At 37.3% G+C, this 3294-nt stretch overlaps 1 protein-coding gene across 1 annotated transcript; it reads right to left on the reverse strand.

Moving 5' to 3' along the window:
• Window positions 1–543: 543 nt before the first annotated feature.
• Window positions 544–2110, reverse strand: LOC128601074 (trypsin-2). The gene is made up of 6 exons (XM_053613982.1): window positions 2007–2110; window positions 1757–1907; window positions 1420–1670; window positions 1001–1137; window positions 787–888; window positions 544–687 (listed from the first exon to the last, which is right to left on the reverse strand). The coding sequence occupies exons 1-6, from the start codon at window positions 2044–2046 to the stop codon at window positions 640–642; spliced, it is 729 nt and encodes a 242-aa protein (XP_053469957.1). The 5' UTR covers window positions 2047–2110; the 3' UTR covers window positions 544–639.
• Between the last annotated feature and the right edge of the window lie 1184 nt (window positions 2111–3294).

Genomic DNA, 3294 nt, shown 5'->3' on the forward strand with positions numbered 1-3294 from the left:
TCTTCCTATGAGTACTATTGATGAAGGTGGAGAGATTGGCTGATTCAGCAGATATGTGTTCTTTATAGGCAGAGAGTTTTGCTGTTTGCAGTTTGCTATCTCCACTACTTCTACATAAAATTTCTCATTGATATGACATTGAATGTTATAAAACAGTGAGAGAAAAGAAACTCTTGCTTTTTTATTTCCCTCTTTAACTCTTTTTTTTTTTGAGATAACAGCAACACTTGACTGTAATCTCTTCTGCCTGAAATTGTTTAAATAAATTTTCTCCTATTAAATGCCATTCTAACTGTGCTCGCAATGCCCCACTGTGATGAACAAAAGGAACAGATAACTGTTAACATCTCATAAGGAATATTGAAAATACAGCACCAACCAACAAACTAGCAGCAAAATATCTAAACACTCCAGAAATAGTTCGATAGAACCCTGTTAAATGTGATTTTCAGGGTAACGTTTTCTAAGTACAGGATTACAGCGAATGAATTATTTTTTCATAAAAGAAAAAAAGTTTGCTGAATGAAGAGTCATACAACATAGTTTTATTCCTTCAGGAGATTTTATTTTGACATAATCTCAAAATCTGTTGGATTTTGCAGTATGATATTGCATTGTCTTAAGTGGGCTGGAGCAGATTTAGTTGCTGGCAATTGTCTCGGAAATCCAGCTGGTGAAAATGCAAACCTAGAGGCAGAATAAGAAGAATTTGTGTAACCAAAACATTTGATATATATGCTGTAGATCATATCCGATCACATTGCAATGGACAGCACTTGATTTTACCTTGGCGTAGACACCAGGGCGATTCTTCTCAGCACAGCCATAACCCCAAGACACAATACCTTGCAGCTCACCATTGCACACCACAGGGCCACCAGAGTCACCCTGAATGAGGTAGAGTTAACATTTTATTGCTTATAAGGCTTTAAAATGTCAATTGGGTACTCTTTGATTGTTCTAAAAGAGATAATCATAATGTATTAGTATCTCATTTTACCTGGCAAGAGTCCTTGCCTCCCTCCAGGAAGCCAGCGCAGAACATGGCATTAGTGATCATTCCAGGGTAAGAGTTATTGCAGTCTGTGTCAGAGAGAATAGGGACCTCCAGACACTGCAGCTTGTTGCGATCAGCAGCTGCAGGTAAGTTTCCAAAATGAGGCAACATAAGTAAAGGGCAGTCGGATAGTTGTATCGTATTTACAATCCAAAACATAAAAAGAATGCACTTGGAAGAGTTTTGAAAATTCGCTTTCAGAACAATGAAAACCAGTCAGTGTCGTAATACTTTCAAACAATTTTGTCACATCTTAATGCATTTTAGGCATGTACTATTAAATTGCATTTTAACATCATTAAACATCACGTTTTCAGAAACAAATAAATTGTCTAGGGTTAATGATCGAAGTCTGTACTCACTGGAGCTCATGGTGTTTCCCCATCCGGAAACTGTGCACCAGGTACCCGCAGGGGGGCAGCTTTTAGGCAGAGCAACCGGCTGCACATAGCTGTTCAGGCTGGCAGGTTGATTCAGCTTGATGAGCATGATGTCATTGTCAATGTTCCAGGAGTCATAGTTGGGATGGCGGATGACACGAGCAGAGGAGATGAACTGCTCAGTACCCTCATTAGTCTGGATGTGGTGCTCACCCAGACGAACCTCCACACGACTAGAGATGGCATGGAAATGGTTCTATGTTCAAGAGGTGTATTTTCCGTAACGACTAATTTATTAATCATTACATAAATCACTTACGATTTGTAGCAGTGAGCAGCAGACACAACCCAGTTCTGATTGATCAGAGAACCACCGCAGAAGTGATAGCCAACGTTCAGAGACACTTGCCAAGGCTGGGAGTAGGGTGTGCACTCATACCCTCCTACAATCTTGTCATCCTCCAGAGCAACTTCATACAGAAACAATTATTGTATATTATAATGGCTGTATATTATAATATAATATATTATAATGGGTGTCAGATCTTACTGCTCAGGTTTGTACTTACAACAAGCTCCCACAAGCAAAAGCAGGACCAGAGACCTCATGATGATTGTACGATGATGATCACCTACGATGGGGAACTCACTTCACACTCCTATTTATGTGAACCAGCAGTCCCACATGGACCAATCAAGAGTTGGTACCTAAAGATAATGTGAAGTCTGATAAGTGACTCTGTAAATAAATGACTTAGTTGGCAAAAATAGCTGGGACACTTTTTTCCATAGTTTCAGTAACTCATCGTTCTTAAATTAATGTTCAGCTAATTCACTAATGTAAATGGATAATTTCACTAATTTTACGGCCAAGATGTAACTATTGTTAGAATACAATGCCATCATCAGATTTAAAACCCTATCAAGTTTCAACTTGGGGTTTAATTTTATTGGATATATAAATTGCTTGGGATATTAATTGTTTATTATGAAGCTATTTTAACTTAAATGGAAATTACATTAAAAGTAAATTCATCTAATTATGTTTTATATGTTTTAATGCTTTGCCATTATATAATATATATATATATATATATATATATATATATATATATATATATATATATATATATATATATATATATATATATATATTACTATACTTATACTGTATATAATACATGAATTCAGATTAATTTAGTGAAGAGAACAGCACAGTGTGTGAGGGTTCATTTATTTTCCATTATTTGGTAGGTCTAGAATCTCTTTAACCTGGAGTATAGTCCTGCTGAGAGCCTGTCAGTCTCTTAACAGCTGAAGATTTCAGACATATTCTCACACATGCCTGATAAGTACTTTATAGCTATGGTTTCAAAGCAAACAGCAAATAAAGACCTAAATTAGCTAACATTTATCTGACCTGGCATGCAAATACAAATTGGTTTAGAGAATGTGATGAGTAGGCTAGCATATCTTATATATGCACATAACTTAATACCTACCATTTTATTTATTAAGTCACCGTTAAGATTCAGGAGGAATCCCAGCAAACATGTGCCCACCGCGGACTGCTTGCTCCATAACTGTTTTGTTGACTGCTTATTTATTTCTGCACGAATGTGGTAGACTAGTGTTTAAGGCTCTGGGCTCCTGATCAGATGGCTGGAACTTCAAATCCTAGCACCACCAGCCTGCCACTCTTGGGACACTGAGCAAGCTCTTTAACCGCCAACGACCCCAGGGGTGCAAATCATGACTGACCCTGTCTTCTAGTCAAATTTAGGCTCTCTGCCCATGGGACACACAGTATCTGATATATTTATGGTCACAAAATGACCATAAAAAATGCACAACTTA

This window comes from Ictalurus furcatus, chromosome 25 (assembly GCF_023375685.1).
Source record: "Ictalurus furcatus strain D&B chromosome 25, Billie_1.0, whole genome shotgun sequence".
NCBI classification, from domain to species: domain Eukaryota; kingdom Metazoa; phylum Chordata; class Actinopteri; order Siluriformes; family Ictaluridae; genus Ictalurus; species Ictalurus furcatus.